General features: G+C 37.4%; 1 protein-coding gene across 1 annotated transcript in view; it reads right to left on the bottom strand.

Annotated features, from left to right (window-relative positions):
• Window positions 1-365: 365 nt before the first annotated feature.
• Window positions 366-18921, bottom strand: part of LOC140143496 (uncharacterized) — an 89728-nt gene continuing 71172 nt past the window's right edge. Inside the window, exons 9-15 of the mRNA XM_072165331.1 lie at window positions 18618-18756; window positions 16856-17099; window positions 14628-14748; window positions 11925-12075; window positions 3877-3989; window positions 2473-2680; window positions 366-1224 (exon numbers count right to left, since the gene is read on the bottom strand). Coding sequence (XP_072021432.1) covers window positions 366-1224; window positions 2473-2680; window positions 3877-3989; window positions 11925-12075; window positions 14628-14748; window positions 16856-17099; window positions 18618-18756 — 1835 coding nt within the window. The remainder of the gene's footprint in view (window positions 1225-2472; window positions 2681-3876; window positions 3990-11924; window positions 12076-14627; window positions 14749-16855; window positions 17100-18617; window positions 18757-18921) is intronic.

Below are 18921 nucleotides of genomic sequence, written 5' to 3' on the forward strand. Positions count from 1 at the left end.
CTCGGGCCTTTGCCTTGGGGTAAATTTCATGTGCAAATACAGAGCTCCCTCCTCTGAAATCCAAACAAGAATTAAGATTCTGTGTCCTTATTGTTGCTGGTGGGAATATTACAGGAGCACACTTTTAGGTTGCGCCTAAAATTCCACTTATGTCAAGGGAGCGCCATTAGGGGAATCTTTATGGTAGCTTACACCAGGGCCGTAGCAAGCAGGGCGGCCGAGGATGCCATGGCCGCCCCACTTTTTGAGAAATTATTTATGTTTTTCTTTATATCTTTATTTCAATTTGGGCATATATTTGTAATTTGGCCACCCCACATTTGTAATGGCCGCCCCACATTTTTCAACCTTGCTACGGCCCTGTCTTACACAAATGTAGTATTGTCTTCAAACGTATTCCTTCCCTGACACATATCTTCTGATGGAAGGCTTGTCTTTATCTTAATGTTTTGCTTATTTCCAGATAATTTGAATCCTTCTGACCGACTTCTTGACCGCTTTGACCGGTCCGACTTCTCTGGAATAAGGGGCAGGTCATCTTCCATATTGTACTGTGTCACACTGTTCCGAGGGCTCCATTGCCCATCAATCCCATACAAGACCTCTTCTGTGCTTGATTTTCTGATTTCTTGATCTGTTGAGTCGGGCGAGTAGCCTTCGGCTTGGCATTCGACTCCGCTTGACGAACCCGAATCTACGGATCGCATATTACCGGTTGAGTTATCTGGCAACTGATCTAATGATGTACAAGAACTGCTGTAGTTAAAAGTACTGGATATAACGGAAATTGTTGAGCGTTGATTGATAGCAGCGACGAGAGATTCCGGTCTTGAGTCATCATTTTGACTCGATTTATCGCCCATGGAAGAACACTCAACTTCACGAATACCAAGCTCGTCCATTTCATTTAACGAGTTAACAAAAGTTTTACTACACTTGCGGGCTTTTGAGAAAGACGCCCTCAAGCGGTTACCTAGTCCAGCCATGATGTCAAGGCTTCCATTGCTATTTAATGTCCCACCCCCTGATCCACTTCGCATTTGAAGCATGGGTGACTGAGGGCGGGATGCGCGACGCACAAAGTCCTCATGGAGTATGCTGGCTAGTGGTTCACACAGACATGGCGTGATTAAATCTTCTGAGTCTCTCAGGATTTCCACAACATCTTGGGCATCAGGACGGTCAGCAGGGTCCAAGGCCCAGCACCTCATCATCATGGCAGCTCTGAAAAAAAATAAAATTCAACAAAATGTAATTTCTTGTATAGAGAGGGTTTTATCCAAAGCTAATGGCAAAAAAAGGAATATTTCATGAAAATACATAATTTTATGTGTCACTTTGTTAGATGATGTAGATTGAACAAAAAGAAAATTAGGATACACAAAATCGTACATCTCCGATGCCTTCTAATATTTTGAACTACTGCCCTCTTTTGTTATTAGACTTTATAATTATGCTAAAGGTTTTGCATCCAACAGATGAGGGCAGTAGACATTGGCCATGAGGCCTGATTATAAATCCCAGGTGGTATAGGACACGCGACACCAGACGTATGAAGCTGACGAAACTACAATTAAGGCTGACAGCCTGTTCAAAATAGACAATTGGCAGTTACTAATTGAAAAACAACATATCCACAGTGGGGTACTTTGTTGCACCTGTAGAATAGCATAATTTTGCTTTAACTCAATATAACACATTTAGAATTGTTTGCAATGGTGGCGATATCACATCCACCATCACCTGGATAATCCAGGTAAAATTGAAACTATGTGAAACCATGTTTTATTTTAATTTTCTCCAAACTACTTAGCTGTAAACTGTGACCATTTGTTGCAAGTAAATGTAGACAACAATATAAAATTTCTGTTATCCTTATGGCATATTTTTAGTTTGGCATTTAACTATTAGTTAGAGTGTTACTTGTTTTTTGCGTCTGAGTATACAATCGTAATAAGTGATGAACTGGATGGAAGTTTGAGGTTTTGTTCATGGAATTAAGCGATCGTCACTGACCTGACTGATGCAAGTTTTAAGCTTACTCACACAATATGGCACGGCAATTGTTATCACTTTTTTCATTGAATATTGGAGAGGGTGTTCATGAGGGGGGAGAGGGGGAGTGTTTAATACAAACAATGTGCTATAATTCCAAAGTCCCATTTAATTTCATTTTTTTATTAACTTTTTTTCTATTTCAATTTGCAGCTGACTTTGCGATTAGATTAGATAATGCCACATCTTTATTTAGTGCAATGACTGGGCTATTCCAGTTGAAATCCTTACACCCTTTTCAGAAGACATGATCTCAATCTTCCACATTGGGAGTGAGAATTTCAAATGGGGTTACCTAAATGGTAACTGACTGTATTTAAACTGAAAACCCCCTTTGTAGGAGATTAAGGTCATGTCTTCCGTAGGGGTGTATGGATTTCATCTGTAATGGCCCAATACAAAGAATGGTGAACTTACAGCTGTGGTTTGCACTCCCTTGGAGGCGACAGACAGTTGCTATTTCTGAGATAGTCAAGTACATCTGCATTGGATAACCCCTGGTAGGGTATACTACCAAATGTGACTACCTCATAGATGACCACACCCAGACTCCACACATCACTTTTGGTGGTGAATAGACCTTCTGTGATGCTCTCAGGGGCCATCCATCTGACAGGTAATTTACCTAAAAATACAGAATAAAACTTTATATGTTTATACAAATTCACTCGCACGACAGAACCAGATTGCAAGGTGGGGTCCAAAACTTGGCAAACTCAAAGACTTCTGTGGCTACTTATTTCCCCTTTTAGAACTTATTGCTTGCAAAACTGTGATCATCTGGCTATGAAAAAATGGGTAATGGTGAATCCAATGGATGAGGACACAAAAAACATCAAGGATCAATAAATGATACAAGAGGATACCTTGAATATGAACAACTGGAAAGAAAAAGAGCAACATGGGGAAACAAGTAAAATACAGACTAGACAGTACGAAGGGAGGGGGGGATGACATATGGCTATGTTTTTTATGTAGCTTTTACATGAAAAAAAAATCAGTTCATTGACAAGTGATGAGTGAATGTAACACTTCCTTCGCTCACGCCGCATAAATGCACCAACAGAAAAATTCCATTCCTTGCCCAGGCGCATAAATGCACCAATGACACATATCCATATGGCGGCCATGTGATGCAATCAAGCTAAATTAGTCTGATGTTGATTAAAATCAAAATTCTGTTTTCAATTACACTGTATGCACCATTTCCACGGCTTCATTTTACTAAAAATCTCATTAAACTTAAGCTTCTAGAGATATGGCCATTTTAGTATTGCTTAGAACAATAAAATACAAAAGAAGTTGAATACTGTTATTTGTTTTATCTCAAAATCAATATTTCCGACATCTGACTCATTTTGCTTGATCACATCACATATGCGAGCAAAGGAAAATATAAAAGCCTACTATGGCTGCTATCTTCAGTAGATAGCAGATGTATGTCCCAGCACTGATAGATAGGGCTACCATGTAGGGGTGAGTTGCTAGCATGCTTGAATTTGAACAATTCATTCTCAAATTGTCATAAAAATATCATAAAAGACATATATACGATTCAATAGGATCTTTGAAAGAAACTTGGATCTGCACATGGAAAAGTGTATTGCAGTGCATGTAGGGCACTCATGGCACAATGTTATGTGCATGTATGGTGCTCATCACATGATGTCTGCATGCACAAGAGAAGTCCATATTGATCCGTAAGTGCGCATTGATGCGGATCTGCCTCTCATGTGGCCAGACTCGAGATTCAAAATCATACTTCTTCTTGTCCTCTAGAAATAATTATTATAATAAAATAATTGGGCAAAACTGCCTTACCTTCTTTGCCCAATCTGTAGTAATTGGAGTCATACATAGCCCTTGTCATACCAAAGTCACCTATCTTGACGGTATGCGCTGCATCTACTAAACAGTTTCTACATGCTAAATCTCTGGAAGAGGAAATGACAGAAATATTGGATTAAAATTGAAGCATTAGGTGACAAAAAAAACCAGGGTTCCTGAACCTTTCTAATTCAAGGACTTTCAAGCTCCAAAAGCATGATTTTCAGGAACTTACTACAACACAAAAATCATGATGTGGCTCTCTATGAAGCATGTATTAATGAAAGTGACAGCTCCTCTCCACTCCCCAAATTTGGTCAAAATTATACTTGAAGGTAAAATTCCAATTTTCAAGGACATTCAAGGACCTTGTGAAAATTTCCAGGACTTTCAAGGCCTTGAAAAGTTATTTTCAAATTAAAGGACTTCTAGGATCGTCTACAGGAACCCTGAAAAACCTATTCTATGGGTGGATTTTTTTTTTTAAAGCTATGACCCTAAAATATCACTAAAAGCTTGAAAATTTGCAGAAAAAAATTTTGTGCAACCATATTTTGATAATTTTATAAATTTGTTCTCAAAAAATTTCAGTCAATATTGGCCAAATAATGTTTTTTTTTAAATTTGCATATGGCTACAAAAAATTTCTGTAAAATGCAAAATTAGGGTTGGTCAGATCCATAACAGGTTTGTTTTCTGTCACCAAAAAACATAATGATGTGCGCACACTTGTCAATCATTAATATGAGCCATTCAATCCACAAAAACATTATTTCTGTTCGAACCACAGAATTAAAACCAGAGAACCAGGACTCGACCGCCATCTTGATACAGGCATGGAGCAAAAATTGGGGGTATTCGGTTTCCCTCGGAATATGCTCGAGGCATTCGTTTTCATGTAAGCGCGCCATGCATGATGGGCGCATTTGAGAGACGCACTTTATGCGACCTGTACGCGAGTACCAAGACGCTTCAGATGAGACGCAGAACATATCAAAACGTCATATCAAAACGTTTTAGCTGTGAAGGACCCTTTCGTAATTGCGACTTGTTCCCTATTTCACCATGCTTGCACACTGCTCAGGAGTCAGAAGTTCAAATTCCGAAATGTGTGCGTAGCTCCACAACAGCTCTGAGCACTGCTCATATTACAACCTGTGGAACAATCCACTGTGCTCAATGGGGGAAATGTCTATTATTTTTACCTAACTGGGGGGGGGGGGTCACCCCCAGCTTGCTTTTATTTATATTTATAAACATTCTATTGAGCAGAGGCTATAAACAAACAATGACAAAGAAACTTCTTAGTAACAAGATGAATACGTGATTAAATATACTTTTTTTTATTATAAAGTTGGTGTACAAAATGTATATAGATATTATAACTTACTTTATAGTTTCAGTTTTCTTTTAAATACAAAACATAATAACTGAATACTGACCTGACTTGATAATCCTTGTAAACTTCCTGAGGTAGGTCAAAAATAATTGAAAAAATACAGAAGTACCATGCACTTTTGAAAATATTGGACTCTCTTATAGTCCAAATTATTGCCAAATATATGAAAGCCAAATAAATATTTTCAAAGAAAATGGTAGTGGTTTGGTAACTTCAATACGTACATCCACAAAATAACAATGATAATACTAATATTTATCTAAAGATAGCACATAACTATTTTAGCACACATGAACAAATCATTATTTGGCTACAAAAAGATATCACATAATTCTATAATAGTAGCAAAATAGTTTGTCATTCATCGTATAATGTTCACACATTTCAGAATTGGCAAAATAGCCCTGCAAATACGCCTATCATGAGGAAGCAAGTGTTAAATATTGTTTAGGCCTATTCAAAAATACAAAGACAAAGTGTTTCAGTAAAATGAAGTTCACTGTGAACTTCTGCCAAATTAAGTTTGCATTGAATGAACTAGCCTACATACACTGGTTTTTGAGTAAACCCTAAACTAAAATTAAAAGGTTATACTATAATATATCGTATCATGATATGACACTAAATGCCATTTTAAAGTTTTAGCTTTGATTATCATCCACCGGCTATAAACGGCTGAATATTTAATTCAACTCTACATGTCTACTGTGCACTTCTGTGTTGGTAACTAGCTATATTTTCATTAGAAATCATAAAATACTCCCGAAAATACTCCCACCATTGTCATTTGTTTGTCAAATTAATGTTATTAAAATGAGACAAGTTTTTGATATAGGAAATGGTGTCACCACTGCATCTTGCATTAACTGCACCCCCCCATAAAATTAATCTCAGATTGCTTGGCAACATGTTGGTCGAGCCCTTGTAGAACATTGTTTTATTTGTTTGTTTGTTTGCGTCGTTTAATTAACATTAACTGGAACATAAACAAAGTCATAATCATAAAGGATGCTTCAACATGTTCAACGGTTATACATCAAACAAAATAATAAATGAACCGTGGCTAAAATATAGCCTATTAATCTCAGAATTAATACAGTATAAAGGATTGGTTTGGTTTTAAAAACAATACAAAGGATATTTAATAGAGCCTCTATGGAATGTTTACACGTGTAAGCTGTATCATTCAAATTCAATACATGGCATTCAATACATGATGTTTATGTTTATTTTGTTTAAATGCTTGTAAACATTGATGAAACCAAATTAATCATTTACTACATCATTCATGGGCCTATACTTCAGGAAGCATGTACGTTTGTTATGACCTGCTTGACCACACATTTTGCAGTGCACATGGAATTTCGGAGCGTCTTTACAAGATTCATGCAAGAATGAGATACGGTTTTGCTTTTTCATAACTTGAACAAATGCTTCAGAATTTTTATGATTTGAAGCGCGAAAGAAGAGTGACGTTATCTTGTCGTTTAGTTTTTCCATCCCTTGTTGGCTGAAATGATTAATGGGCCCATGAAGTTTTAGAGATTCCGAAACATGATTCATGAGCACATGCATGTACGGGGTCACATCTTTTGCCAGGAAAGTTTTTGCATATGTCGACACCCAAATTCGACTTCTTTTTTCAACCAAATCAGGATCTGGTGTCTGTGATTTCATTAAAGTCATAATTTCGCCAAACTCTTTCCACAGCGACTTTATGCTTTCCAGTTTAGGATGCCATGGAATTAAGTCTTCCAGGTTAATATTTTGCTGGATTTTCTGGTGTTCCGGTCCTGTAAAATCTCTAAATTGCATCACACCGGATAGCTTACATGTGTAAAAATTCCAAGGGATGTTTAAGGAACCAACAAAATTCTGAAATCGGAAGAGGTTGTCACAATTTGCCACATCTATGTTCTTAGAATTTTTGTTAACATTATCCTTGTATCTGAGAATTTGAATGAGTTGCGTTATAAGTTGATCAGAAATTCGCAAAAACATGTGGAGTGGGTCAGGCACAATGTGATGCACTGGGATGAATGGAAGTACGGGTGATCGAAGACAGCTCATATTTTTAGCTTTAGACTGTTTGCTAAGGCGAGTTATTTCTTCATTAGTACGTGCCCCTAGATTTGAATCAGTCATGGACCATTTCTGTGTATGATCATGCCGTTCCGAACTAGGACACTTGCACCAAGCGCAACTATAAGAGCTATTACATGCCCCCAAACCCGCCATCTCATTGATAAACTTCATATCCGCACCCAGGAAATATTGCAAATTTACAGATTTGTCATTAATGCTTATATCTGTTGGTAGATGTGAAACAATAGGCTCAAACATTTTGCATAGATATTCATATTTTTCAGGTTTACGAACCATTGCCAATATAGTCTCATCACTATGATGATTCCCATATATCACGCGCATAGTTAAATTCACCACATGTATACGCTTGCCGATGAATGTGCCGTCGCCACTAAGTTTTATACCAATTTTATCTGGTATTGGCTCATCTGGATACTGTTTAATCATTTGGTCTAAAACAAATTTAACTTTGCCTTCAATTGGTTCCCAAGCCCCAATCATTTCTTCATAAGATCCAATAGGAAATTTAGAGTCAATCTCACGTGCACGAGCTTTTATTTTGCGTAGACTTGGAAGTTCTTTTAGATTTTTGGACAAACTTCTGTATGTAGCATCTGATAAGCAAAGTACATCTTTGAGATATAGAGCTTTGTCGGTAGGTAATAACTTGACTTTAGGCTTGATTTTATGTCCAGATCTTTCACCATGCTGGGTTTCCACCATATTTCCCAACTTATCTGATACACCCAGGTGGGAAACCTCAATACCTAAAACATGCAATAAGTCAGTAGTGGCACATGCAATATCTTTCAAGATTTTCTTCTGCTTCTTCTTATACATCTTTGAATATTGAGCATTGGGGTCACTGTTTTTCCGAAAAGTTCGCTTATTTGTTTTTAGAAGTCTTTTAGTAATCCTGTTGAACTCAGTTTCCAGCTTTCTACGTTTCTTCCTTTCTTCTTTTAACTGCTTCTCACTAATTTTTCTTCGTTTTATCTCCCGTTTCAACTCATCTTCTATCTTTCTTTTCGACCCTCCCAATTTCACATTTATAAAACTATCTTTCCATCCTGTTAATGTCTTTTTGGTGAAGGCCCCTCCCCTCTTAGTAGCCCCCCTGAGTGCACTGACCATTTTTCGAATTACATTAAGTAGTGACTTGGTTGCCTGTTCTGAATTTATATCATCTAGAGTTAGATCTTTCTCAGCTAAAAGATGAGACAGAATGGATCTCGTGGCATCTGCATTTATACTCTCTCCACTAGGGACATTGGATTGAACAAGGTTATGTAATAAAAGCTTGTTGACAGGGAGAAGCCACGCATCAACTAAAGAGTTGCCTGGGCCTGGGTGTGGTGACACTAATGTAAATGCAAGATACAATGCTAACATAGAAACCAACACGGAAGTACACTTACTAGTCATTTCTACAGCTAGCTACAACTATATCAGTACAAAAAATCTACATCACATTCAGGTCCTGCCTGTTGCCATATCGCTTCACAAATCGACAGGCAAATGTATAGCCCCTATGGATCGCCGTCTTCTTTAAAGTTCCACCAACTAAATGGTAGTCAATCAGTTGTCTCTTCTCGTAACACCAAAATGACAGGGTTTCTTCATTGACCTCTGCAAAGTCCCCCGCTTTATTACAAACCCTCCTATTCCAGGACTCCCCCAAAACAGCCTGAAATTGATCTTTGTCTGAGATACGGTACCGTCTCCCGTCTTTTGTAAGTCCTGCCTCCTCAACAAATTGGTCAAATGTATCTTTCTGAACAGGTAGTCGTATTGTTACCTCACTATCGCTCTTCCTAGCTATGTTGAGATTCTCCTTAACCTGCATTTAAAGTTTAAAAAAGGAGAAAATAATTACAAATACGCTAAAAAATTAAACACTCATTAAATGAAATTATGAAAGGGACATTAGGCCCTATATGATCAAGTTAAAACAACTCAGAGCCAAACGATTTGTATTACCAAAGGTAAAAATAAAAATATGATGCAGGCCTACAGTTAAAACGGTAAAACACTCATTAAATGAAATTATGAAAGGGACATTATAATGAGTCATCATGGTCATGTTTACATCATTTTACATGTATATCAAATATATCAACTCAGAGCCAAACGATTTCTTATTAGACCTAGCTATAAATATAACCAAAAGTAATAATAAAAATATGATGCAGGTGTACAGTTAATTTACCTGAATGTACAATTGTCGTGTTAAATGACTGTAGGCGTCGGATTCCTCTACATCTGCTGGCACATCAACTTGACTATCTTTTTGAATCCACTGGTCCCACTCTTGTCCCCATCCGTCCCAGTGTACTTTTAAACTCTCATCTGTCTCTTCTAAAACTGAAAACCTCCACAAACTTGACTTAGACCAAGATGCTGTCTGCTTTTTTTCGCTCAGACTGAGGCCGGGGACGTTCGAATCTCCCTCGTGGAGTTTTCGATAGTTAACTCTCTTCTGGTGTCGCGTCTTCATTTCTAAAGTAAGAAGGATGAAAAAATGGACATAATACTATAATTAATATGAGCTAATATGATCAATATTAATTATAAAACGTAACATGAGAGTGCAAAACTCAGCATAATTGCATCTATGTCGTTTAGCGTACATAGGCCTATAACTTTAACTTAGAAAATTCAATGTCGTGATCATGAAATATGCAGGCCTTGGCCCCAGATTGCTAACCAATGGTCGACACGACCCCCCCAATCAAGCCCATGATTTTGCACTGCGATTTTTGCCGCGTTCGAGTTCTCCCCCGTGCGAATAATGCCGTGGGCTATTTCATGAACTGCAAGTGAACTTGAAACTACATGCAATGACTGTGCATAAACTCGTAATACATTGAACAACTAGATACAGAATTTTCAATATTTATAATAATCCTTCACATTTCAAAAAATATATGTAGCATCTATATACTATATTTTAACTCAAGATAGAAAAACAGGCAATATAATATCATAACTTACTCACAATTCAGCCAGAAATGACGAGTCTCAAACAGCAGACGATGAGCTAGCCTATGGTGAAAACCTGTGCTTAGCGCAGTTTCCCTATGGGACTCTTAAAGAATGCGATAGAGACCATATATAGACGGTTATTTTGATTGGGCTGTATCTTGGTGAACTTTTACTTTTTGATGATAAGCGAGTGAGATATCTGACAAATCAGATTCTTTCTTATATGAGAAGCAAGAAAACATTTACAGCTATATATTTATCAAAGGAAGCAGTAATATGGATGGCGCTATACCATTGAAACGATTGAAGACAGAGGTTCAAAATACGGTAAAAGACCCGAAAAACGTGATCTCACGCAGAGAACGAAGCAAAACTAGCTAAAACTGCTGGCGAAAAAAAATTATTTGCGAGCAAGCCATATCACCTACATTATTAGTGATACGATAATAAATTAGAGGACACTCTCAGCTCTGTTTTGATATGAAGAAGCCCAAGATACGACCAATATGTTCAGCGTTTCGAATTTAGTAACGCAAAAAGTGGAGAAAATGACCAATTTTGGTCAACGTTAGTGCTAGCTTATCAATGGCATGAAATAAGAAAATGATCAATTGCACTTAGGGTACCCAAACGTTTTGATATGTTTAGCTGTGAGAGACCCTTTGCACACTGCGACTTATTACTTCTTTCCAACACTGCTTATAGGGATCACAAGGTCAAACCCAATCTCTGTGTATGGCTCTATGCATTCTCAGATTACCATCCTTAACCTTTGGTGAAATCTCAGCATACCAACCGTGTCACTGCACGCACTGTATACAGATTGCGGAGAGACCAATATACCTGGTTCATGCAGAGGTGATATGGGGTTTTGCTTCAGAAGTTCATATACTCCTTTTATAGTTTTTTCGCTATAAGCGAGTGAGATACTTGGCAAATCAGATTCTTTATTAGATGAGAAGCTTGGAAACATCCCAAGCTTCAATTGGATAAAAGGAAGCAGGTATACAAATGGTGCCACGACGTTGTAACGTTGTGAGAGAAATGGTCAAAATACATAGAAAAGCAGTAGAAAAGCTGAAAACGCGGATCTCAGGCACAGATCGGAGCATTTGTAATACATAGGCGATGGTGAATAAAAATTATTTAAGAGTAAACAATATCATCTACATTGTTTTCGATGCGATTTTAAATTGCAGGACATTCTCATGATTGTTTTGGTATGAAGAAGCATGATATACGACTAATAATGTCAAAGTTGTGGGGTTAGTAATACAAATGTTTTGAGAAAATGTCTGAATTTTGTTGATGTCAGTGGACGGTTGTTAATGGAATGAAATAAGAAAATGATCAATGACGCTAGGGTACCCTAACGTTTTGATATGTTGTTTTCGTTCGTCTCCACGCACCGTCGGCAAGGACCCGAATACCCCCAATTTTCTCCCCATAGCTGACGGCGCGATTGTACGTGGCGGTATAGGGAGTCCCGGTTCTACTTCTCTAATTCTGTGGTTCGAACTGATTTGTATAAAATGCTGATTATCCCCACTGGTGGTGTGTTTATATTTACCTGTGCACATATCTGTTGACTGCTAGATAGTCCAGTCCTGATGCTATATCAAGTACCATTGCAGACAGCTGATGTGGCGAAATCTCAAAACCCTCTTTACCATCTCGGCCCACTAGGTGGCGCCTTCCTAAAAGGAATGTTTTCAGATCACCTGCAAAATAACAAAGATTAGCATAATGATTACTTTTTTGTCATTTTTAGTAATGAAACTTAAACTTAATAAACTTTTAAGTTTATTAAAATTTTGATTAACAATTACGATGATAATAAAGAACTTGAGAGAAATTAATGCAGCTACGCTACCCAGCAAACACAAAAATGTTCTTAATTGTTTATTCAAAAAGTTTTATAAAAGTCTTTTGTCAACAGTTAAACAACATTCTGTTAGAATGTTTTGCATTACCTTTTCAAAAATATTTTATGAATGTCATAAATCTTACAAAATCTTACAAAGAAAAAAAAAGCTCTCCTTTTTCAATCCTTCTTTCCTTTCCGATAGCCAAAAACCTTGTTAAGTGTTGGGTTAAAATGTTTATATACCCTTTATATAACCCAACATTTTCTGTGAAACGTTGTGTTTGCTGGGTAAAGGGACCTCAATACAAATTATCATATGGAGTGCTGCAAACATGGGTCACCATGTTCAGCCATTAGGTCTATCAATGACCACTCTTTCTGGGTCAATTTTGGTTTATGAATGGGTCGATTTTTGAGGGAAAAAATTTCATTTTTCTCTCGAAATTTCTTTTAAAATTGGTATAGTGATAGATTCTCTTGGAGATTCTCAGTGCCACCACCCTAACCAAACCAAATTCAAATCCATCGAGGTCAAAAGCTCCTTCAAAATATGCCATATGAAAACACAGAACCATAATAATGACCCATGAGTTATGTAACTTCCTTTGGACCTTGGCTGTTTTGTCTTTTCCTCATAACCATTACAGGTACTGTAAGTTTTTATGCTTTTTATGGATAAGACCCCATTGGAAATTAATTTGCACTTGCAGCTGGACTTTATCGGTTATCCTGGCATATTGGCTTTTCGCCAGCGTTAGCTGGCTATGATCTAATTCGGAGATCGTCTTTGTTTGCTAAAGAGATTACGGGGTACTAGCATTGGTTTGAATTACTTTGTGGAACTTTTTATGGTAAAAATATATAATAGAGCTATTATTGGAATTGAAAGAAAAAGAAAGTATGTTTTGCCGTTTCAACGAATGAAAACGAGTGAGAATTTCAAAAGTTATGGTTTGAAGGAAATATGACATTAAAAGTTCATGCCAGGCCTATAATAGTTTCCACAGCATATCAACGAAAGAAAATTATAGAATCCTTGTTATCAGGCGTTCTTAGATTTACATTCGCAGACCTCCTGGAGATCAGCACAGCATGAGATGTGAGTGTATTGATAACATGATTAAAACCTTTATGGACGTAAAAGTCAAAGTAAAAATATCCTATAATCTGTATCGTTTTATGGATAAAAATGACTCAAAATGTCATTTATGAAATAATTTATATCTTAAACATCAGTTTTGTCTTTTCAACGGAAAAATTCGATGCAATTTCAGGGCCTATTTTTGATATGGGTATAATTTATATACATGTAGGCCAATTCCTATTATAATTGAAACAATATCAGTCTTTATACATTTTATAATGTGCTATATTAAGTATAAATTGCGAATTAATATAAAATTAATGTGCATGTATAAGGCAAGTAGGATGGCAGTTTTTAGCCAATTAACTAAAAACTGCATTTCTTTATATTAATAATGAGCTAAGGGTAGCCTAAAAGGCAGAAAAGACAAAAAGAACAATTTGGAGTAATTAATTGACAGGAAGTTATAGGAGTTGTTTGGTTTGCTGTTTCTGTGTGCATGTTCTCATCATTGATGGTTTGGTGGACTGTCATGAAACATGTGCATGTTCTCATCATTGATGGTTTGGTGGACTGTCATGAAACATGTGCATGTTCTCATCATTGATGGTTTGGTGGACTGTCATGAAACATGTGCATGTTCTCATCATTGATGGTTTGGTGGACTGTCATGAAACATGTGCATGTTCTCATCATTGATGGTTTGGTGGACTGTCATGAAACATGATGGATCATCCAAAAGAGTGATCCTAAAAATGCCACCACCCAAACTAATTACAAGGCATCTTCTGCATTGAAGCTGGCTTTCCCTTTAAAGGGAATTTTTATTAGAGTCAGTATTCTTGTGTATTGGTAAGAATTGATGAACCTAAACGCCCCAGTTGCTTTTTGGCGAAGGGGAAGGACTGAAGGAAGAAAGAAAGAAGAAGAAGAGAAAACTTTTATTCTTGGGTGCGGTTTTGAACCCCTGACTTCTCGGGTGCCACGCCGCCCGTGCATGAGCCTACCTTGCCACGGGGGTGACGCTTGCCCTGCCAAGCTTTCCGTCACCATTTGACTGTTTGTATGATGATGCAATCGCATCACATGGAATACCTGCTTGTGGCTACGCTTTCTGAATTGAGGTTTTTTGATGCTTGGTATGGTCAGGTGTTTTTTTTGCATTTTTGTATTGCCGATTTTGCCAACTAAACAATGAATGCATAAATGATGTACTTACAACCCTAGGCCTAAATGAAGGACTTGTCCAAAGTTATATTTAGGGGGGATATTTGTTCGGGGGTGGGTGGTATTTGTTTAACTTTTACAGTCTAGATACCTACCATGCAGCATAAATTCCATAATGGCATATATAGGTTCACCTCTTGTACACACCCCAAGGAGCTTGACGATATTATCATGATCAAAACGTTTCATCATCTCTGCTTCACTTAAGAAATCCAACTGAAAGGGAAAAAGTAAAAATGTAGTAATGGTCAATGAATGGCACAGCAAACAGAGCTAGGTATTCTTTGGCAGCATCTTTCATGAAAACAAAATTCAGTTCATAAGGCTGCGATCACATAGAAGTATACGATATTCACTATACGCTATTCGGTATACGCTATAGGGCACGGCAGGTCACATAGAGTAGCACGCGTGCCCTACTCAGTCTTTTGGAGCCAATCAAATGGACAGAGGCTGAGTAGGCATATAGACAAAACAAAGAGAAAGAATCAAATAGGTACGACAGCACTTTATAGTGCGACCACTGTTGGTCTTTGGGTAGCCGCAACTAAAAAAAAAGAAGGGGGTGGGGGGGTCATCGGGTATTGTCAACTTCAAAACAGGGGGCCTATTGACAGGCACATACCGTCACTTCCAAAGTTGAGCGACCCTTCCCGGGTTTTATTGGTACAAATGGTACATTCCAACGGTATACGCTGCACGAAAATCGAACATGTACGATTCCCACTATACTATACTATACGCAGGTATACTGCCTTTTCGTTGATTGATAGCCCGGGTTGATAGTATAACAGGTAGGCCTACATATGAAGGCATGTGATGAAATTGCAATAAAATCAGGGGCTTCGGAAGATGTTAAATATTGGAGGGGGGGGCAATGGTACTTGGTTCAAATTATTGGAGCTTATGGGGGGGGGGAAATTTCCATAGCCACCAAAATTAGGGCCTATTGGGGGCGGGCAGGGCCGGATTTACCATAGGGCCAGATTGGCCCAGGGCCCCCAAATTGCCCTGTGCAGTGTGCATCTTCCATTTAAGCCAAAAAACACCAGTTTTGGGTCAAAATATTATACAAGAAGTGCAAAATTTTGCGCGCTGGCCTATTGAATAGCAAAATTCAACTTCAATTTGGGCTATAAACAGTCTAAAATGTCCTAGTAAAATCTATCAACTTTGCCACTTGTTTATGAACACCTGTACACCCACGATAATCGAACACGTACGATTCCCATATATTACTATACTATACGCTGGTATACTGCCTTTTCGAATAGTGCCCTCTGATGTGACCCGGTACTATGAAATTACATTGTTCGATTTCAGCTATACACGTGCACCTGCAAAACGTGCACCGTATAGCCGAATAGTATACTTCTATGTGATCGTAGCCTGAGTGATGAGTGATGGAGTACATTTGATGTAAAATTGAATAGTCATGATTAACCCCAATAGTTTTGCGTGGAAGGACTTGGTGCCCTCCTTTTCACAAATGTTTTATCATGTAATCAGTAATTTCTCATGTAGTTTATGTTCCTATCATTACCCTCCTATTACAATTGAGTTTGACAAAACAATACTATTGTAAATGAATCACATTGATGATATTGATCATAAATCAATAACAAGTAACATGGAAGCATTAATAGCGTAATTATTGACAAGGAATTGGGCATTATATAACAAACACATGTTATAAACAGATAAAACATGACAGATGTGTTAAATTCAGTGTGTTAATTGTCATTTATGTGCTGATTGTGTCTGTAAGTAGGGTAGGAAGGTGAAAAGGCATAGTTATCCTTGATATGAGAGGGAAACGAAATAATATCATAAAAATGTTTTACATAGGCCGACATAGTTACCATATTCTAATTAACGCCTGGGAATTAACGCATCCAGGGTGTTGCATTTTCCAAAAGGAGGTCTTTTTACAATATTCCCATTAAAAACATCACTATTCCCTATTCCAGAACATTACAGTACTATTTTTTGGGATTAAAAAATATTATCCGTTTTGCCAAATGAAACATAGCTAAATATTAATCCTTTAGTTAGTTTTAACTATTAAACAATGAAAATCAAATTTTAATGGTTTTGCAATGTCAGGGGAAATGGGCCAAAAACATGCAATTTTGCATGATTTCTGACAATCTCAGTCACAAAATTCACAGAGTTGGGACAGGTCTTAACCATACAAAATTTGTAGTTTAATCCACAAAAATTACTGCTGTATTTTTCTGGAATAGGGAGTAGTACTGTCTGGTAGTGCTGCAGTGCTCCACAATAATATTTTGCTAAAAGATGAATCTATACAAAATTGTACCTTTTCTTCTATAGTTGAATCCACTTTCAAAGTTTTCACAGCAACTGCCACCCATTTTGACGTATCAACCAATGCCTCTCCGCCATATACTGTACCAAAAGCGCCCTCGCCCAGCTTGCGATTCAGAACCACATTTTCACGAGGCATTTCCCACTCATCCAAGGTGAGCAGCGCATCGCCTCCAAGTCCCAACAGTCCTAGTTCCTTCATACGCTCTTCTGCTAATTTGACTTTATGGTCATATCTGGAAGAGAACAAGAAATTACTTAATTAAAATAATTACTGAAAAATATGATATGTGACATGATCAAGGGGAATAAGTCACATGTTGGCAATTTCAATCAGAAGTTTTTTACACCATTTTCTGGCAGTATATAAATGCTACATTTTGATGCAAATCCCATCAAAATCGGACATCTGGTTACCAAGTTTATATGAGCAATTTACCAATGACTGAAAACAAAATAAAACAAAAAGAATTTGAACACTGTTTTTGCCAATATCTTAAAAACAATATTAGCGACATCCGACTCATTCCCCTTGATCATGTCACATATGTGATGCGATCAAGCAAAATCAGTCGGAACTCGGCAATAATAAATTTTCAGTTTCTTTTTGGATAGTAAAAAGCATTTACAAAGCTGGATTTTGCAGAAAATACCATTGAAATTGAACAACCAGTTCCAAAGATATGAGCAATTAAAGAGTTTCCAAAACAAGAGGAAACAAAAGGAAATATTTCCTTTGATTGACTATATCTCAAAATCGATATTTCCGAGTTCCGACTGATTTTGTTTGATCGCGTCACATATTTGTGACCTGCTACCACGAAATCAGCGTAAATTTGGCTACTGCGTTGGTGTTCACTCACCTGTTAAAGCCACTAAGTATGTCTGTATGTCCTTTGTGAATGGGGGTACAATAGGACATTCAAGAAGGATAATACAGGTGGCGGCAAACAAAGAACATCAACTTAGTCAGACCGAATATCTCGAAACTATCACCTCAACGAAATGAGTATAAAGTCGCAGTAACTTTACGCTAATTTCGTGGTAGGTCACATTTAAAGGAAGTGGCCCAATGTTTTCTGTTTTCTACTAGTAAAGTATTTGGACCAAATTATATGGAGTACTAGAACTAGCTCAGTTCGCAGACTGTGGCACTCCTCAAAATAGCTTGAGCAAAGTGAGCTGTAGCAAGCTTAAGATGACCATGCAAGAGTCTTCTAGCAAACTGTCCTTGCCCTTGGCACATGTGGCCAAGTGCATCCATGGTACAGACTTCAACATAGGTTTAAGGGGTATCACACCTAAAAACTAAAATTTTAAAGTGGTGTGGCCGAAAGCGGGGGTGTAAGGGGGCATAGCCCAGTTAAAGCCCGAGCACTTTTGAAAATGAATGTACAATTTTAATGGTAAGTTAATAGAACTAAGCTGCAAAACTATGACAATTTGTTTATTTTTATTTTGTTAGGCTGAAAAGTGGTGCGGCGGTTCCAACGAGCCTGGCTGAACATCTGAAATACCTGTAGTTTTCTGTTCAAATAAGTAAACTTCAATCATTAAAGCTTTTGAACTGAGCCGCATCCATGCAGCATTCAGCCTGGGTCCATAATGTACTTCAACATGGGTCTAAGGGGTATCACACCTTAAAATTGATTTTCTCAAAGTGATGCTGACATACCTGTAGCTTTCTTTTAAAATAAATAAACTTCAATAGTTAAAGTTTGAGAATAGGAGCCTTAACAAACATAAACACAAACCTTTTCTTTAGCCATATTCCAATAGCTACTGTAATAACAAACAGTGTTAGTATGAGTAATGTGTTAACCATTGCCAACGCTGCCCTGCAATCCACACCTAGAAAAGCTCGCAAATTTTCTACCGGGCAACCATTAAGTTCTGAAACAAAATAAAAAAATAATACATTAAAACAATCAGATGTGTTGTAGTATTTTTTTTTTTTCAAGATTGTTCTAAGCTTGATTCTACTTTTCATCTTATAATGAAAATATCAATTTTTCTCGCCTTGAGATATAGGCAAATATAATTGGTCACATATAAAGA

This window comes from Amphiura filiformis, chromosome 2, assembly GCF_039555335.1.
Source record: "Amphiura filiformis chromosome 2, Afil_fr2py, whole genome shotgun sequence".
NCBI classification, from domain to species: domain Eukaryota; kingdom Metazoa; phylum Echinodermata; class Ophiuroidea; order Amphilepidida; family Amphiuridae; genus Amphiura; species Amphiura filiformis.